Source organism: Octopus bimaculoides, chromosome 10 (genome assembly GCF_001194135.2).
Source record: "Octopus bimaculoides isolate UCB-OBI-ISO-001 chromosome 10, ASM119413v2, whole genome shotgun sequence".
Classification (NCBI taxonomy): domain Eukaryota; kingdom Metazoa; phylum Mollusca; class Cephalopoda; order Octopoda; family Octopodidae; genus Octopus; species Octopus bimaculoides.
In genome coordinates, this window is record NC_068990.1 from 31098678 (window position 1) to 31102876 (window position 4199).

Sequence of the window (4199 nt, forward strand, 5' to 3'; positions counted from 1 at the left end):
GGCGGTGGTCATCGTTGGCTGGACGAAACTGTTGAAGTGGTTGCTGGCTGATTGTTGCTGCTGCTGTCGTGTGGTACACGGAACAGATCTCAAAGAGAAACTGAACCGAGACAAATTTGCTGGGTATGAGTTGATCTATTTAAGGCGTTAAGGGGGCTCCCAGACAGGAGTAGAAAAACACTATCACGTGACCTTATTAAGAGCCGTGATTGGTCAGTTTGCGTTCTGGCGGGAACGGTTCGAAGAAGTTGCCGATTCGAATAATGATCAGTCACGTGATGACAAGGTTGATGTTCTCCGCTACGCTCGCGTTTATTTATATTTAAATGAGAAGAATGGCGATAGCAGTTTTGTATCTAATGGCGATCAAGGTGTTAGTTTCACTACAATATTAATGCTGTCATTTTATGTGTATGTATTTTTGTTTTAAGTGAATGGGAAGAAGTGGGCTTCTAGGATAGGATTTCAGCAGTGTTCTCATGTAAACGAGTGTATACTAATGTTGTTATTTATTGGTGTTCACTAAATGTCAACCTGTGCATGCTTTTAGTTTTCCTTATGAATTGTGAATATTATAATTTTGATTTAAAAAAAAATATATAATTGGATTTGATTGATGACAATATTTGATGTTTTTTGTCATTTCTAAGTTAGGTATTGAAATAGATAAATACTGCACTTAGTTTATTTGATAGGAGTTAGATTTGTAGGGGTATGAGAAGATTGTTTGGATTTAGTCTGAACAGACTGGGTGAAAGAATGGACTCTTTCAATACTTTTTTCATTAAGTTATTGGACACTGTGCAAATTAAGTGACCAGAGTGTATATTGTGATTTTTTTTCCAAATCCATATTTCAAATTAGCATTTTGTTTCTATGTGCATCAGCTGGAATGGTTTCAAGAAATTTCCTTTTCCTATTCATGGTGGTTATTGATGGTAGTTAGAATGATGTATTTATATATTTTTTTGATTTTGTTTAACCTGCCACGTTTCCTTCAAGTGAGTTTTCTGAATTGTGTGGAAGTCATGTTTGTTGATCTGAATCTGTTGTTATTTAAATGAGGAGAATGTACAAGTTTGTGATATCTCGGATGTTTAAATCTCGTGATTTTATAGGTGTATTTATGAGGATGGTATATCTATATGATACAGCTACAATCGTTTTTTTGTTAGGTTTTGGAGTAGTTACAATTGAGTCATTGTAGTGGCATTAGTGAATTGAGTGGTTGTGCCTAATGTGGTTATAGAAGCAGTTTAGTTATGATAGCTATGTTTCTCTTCTTGTGTAATTTATATTAGCTGTATACCAGGAATTTGTGGTGCACTAGCAAGTGTTGTAATCATCAAAAGATTTCTTACTCCAACTATTTCAGAGTGTGTTAAGATATAGTTGTGGTGTGTAGCCAACTGGGACAATTAGTGAAGTAGGTACAATTATGTACACCTTTTGTTTAATTCTCCATTTATTATCTTCAGTACCTGCATTACTCATCATGGCTTTCCCTGTTCTGTGTTGAAATTTAATTCTAATTATATTATGTGGTGATGGAAATTTTACTTTTTAATTCCAATAAGATAAATGCTTGGTTGTTCATTTTAGTATTTCCAGTTTGTAGTTTACATATGCAGTATATTGCCTATACAGGTGCATACCAGGAATCTGGTACACCAAAATATGCTGGTGGCAGCATGTTTTGAGTGTGAATTACTTCGGAGTTTAGTATGGCGATTGTTGTGCTAGTTGCTGTTCTTATCTCTGGGATATCCCTGATCAAGTTGACATATGAAGACACAGCCTCCAGTTGTGGACATCAGCATAATTTTATTTTCATTTACTGTCTCTAAAACTACATGATCTAATGTCTTTGTAACAAGTATATGTTACTGATAGTTGTAAAGGATGCAGTGATAATTAGTTTTGATATCAGACTAGTTAAAACTTCATGAGACAGTGTGAAATGCATCAAATTAGTTTACAGAAGGAACAAAGTTATTTCTTACAAATTTTATTTCTCTGTCACAATTCATCATTAGAAACAGTACACAGAGGCTGTAGCAGTCAGCGTTTTACAGTAGTAAGAGGATGTTAGTAATGGCATACTTTTGGTAACGTTTGTCTCAGATGTAAGTGTTAGAAAGAGACAGACAAAATAGAGAGGCGTTTTCTTCTGGCAAGGTGCAAGGTGAGAGAGAGATATAGACATGTTAACTTTGTCAGTCATGTGAAAGAGAGAGAGAGAGAGAGAGAGAGAGAGAGAGAGAGAGAGAGAGAGAGAGAGAGAGAGAGAGAGAGAGTCCTTTAGCAAAGGTATCGAATGATAAAGAGAGAAAGAACTCCATTTGGATTCTGTTCTTATACATGTTTGAAAGCTGGAAGCAGGTCAGGAGAACAAAAGAAGATGAATGCATTTATCTTTATTGAACTGAATCTAACCTAAGATGTTCTGTTAAAGAGTAGGGCTTGTCTAAGTTGAACAAAGTATGATAGCTAACTATCATCAATTTCCAAGTACAAGTGCCAAGAACAATGGAAAAACTTTACAGAAAAAATCTAGGCTAAAGTTTTGATTCCTGGTTAAGAGTCCAGGAAATAAACCATTTCATCTTCGTTCATTTTTAAGGCTATATGGAATAAATAAAAAGGATATTCAAAGATTTATAAACTAGAAGGAATAATCAGTTTAGCTGTGTCTGATGTCTGTTCTGATATTCTGTGGTCTTTTTAGCAAAACACATAGTTACTTATAATGTAATTATAAAGTAATTTGATTAAATAGTGCACATTTATTATGTTTTTCAGAATGCCACCAACTTACAGTGTGCTTTCTGGGATGAGACACCTGGACAGACTCCTCATTGGTCAACAAAAGGCTGTGATACTTCTGGCTATATACCAGGAGAGAAAGTACTTTGCTCTTGTAACCATCTTACAAGTTTCGCACTACTAATGGTTGGTAACAATATGACAAATTGTAAATTACTTGTAATTTTGCAGCTATGCCTATCACCACACCTACACAATTCTATATTGGTATCTTAATAAATATATTGGGTTCATGTATTCTAAAGAATCACTGTTGCCCTTGTTGCAATTAGTCATTTATCAGCATAAGTGATGAGTGATACTCATTAGATATGTCATGTTACTATCCTCAATGCAATGCATGAGAACTTCTCCAACATTAAAACCAGAGAGAGATCTACAAAGTCATCTCTCCAGGTTTCAAAATCTTCTATTGTGTTGAGAGCATGTGAATAGAAGTCAACCTGGTCAAGACATATTTAAGATATAATAAATCTCTACTGCACACCAAGGATAGTTACTGCTCAGATGTTAAACATCTGGTCTCTTTGTATTTTAACATCTCTCAAGCATGGGATTTCTCCATTCAAAACTTTCATGTCAGTAATGCGCATGAACTAAATATTTGTCCATTACACAACATTCCTGTTATCTACAATAATAAAATGTACCTCTAAGCACCAAGGTCTGATGGTGCAAGGAATACCATCAGTGTCCTGGTGTCAAGTGAATAAAAAATAACTACTTTTTCTAGATAAGAAATACTTTCAGTTAATTTGAACTCAACACCTATAGACTAGTGGTATAATTCTGCATCTACAACACATATACTCCAGTAATAGGAAGACTGTTGAATTTTATATAAGAATTTATTAATACTTAGCATAATGTAAGCAAATATAATGTTTGCAATGCAAGATGCAATAGTCTACACCTTCTGTGCCAATATTATAACATTCGTAATTTACTAATATATAAGAAAAGAAAAGAGCCATATTGTTTGTTTATGTTGCAGGATGTTTACCAGAATGAAGAAACTGTAAAAAGTGTTAAACATTTATCTGTTATATCAAACATTGGCTGTGGAATTTCATTTGTTTTCCTCGTCCTAACAGTTATAGTCCATGTTTGTTTCAAGTAAGTTCTTCAGTTACTATTTTCTTTCATAAATTATTCAAGTAATGAGAAGCATTGTCCATGATTTCTCAGGCCCCTCTCAGATTGGTAAGATGTGGTTGATGAAGGTTAATGTATACAAGAAAAACATGGGGGAAGGAGAGAATTCATGAGTGTTGCCCCTCTGCTGAGAAATGACTGGGCTGCTTGTGTGTGTGTGTGTGTGTGTGTGTGTGAGAGAGAGAGAGAGAGAGAGAGAGAGAGAGAGAGAGAGAGAG

At 34.8% G+C, this 4199-nt stretch overlaps 1 protein-coding gene across 1 annotated transcript in view; it reads left to right on the forward strand.

The window, feature by feature from the left end:
• The window catches only part of LOC106873961 (adhesion G-protein coupled receptor G6), a 72015-nt gene that overhangs the window by 54622 nt on the left and 13194 nt on the right, over positions 1-4199 (forward strand). The window contains exons 17-18 of the mRNA XM_052971313.1: positions 2803-2952; positions 3821-3942. Of these exons, the coding sequence (XP_052827273.1) occupies positions 2803-2952; positions 3821-3942 (272 nt within the window). The remainder of the gene's footprint in view (positions 1-2802; positions 2953-3820; positions 3943-4199) is intronic.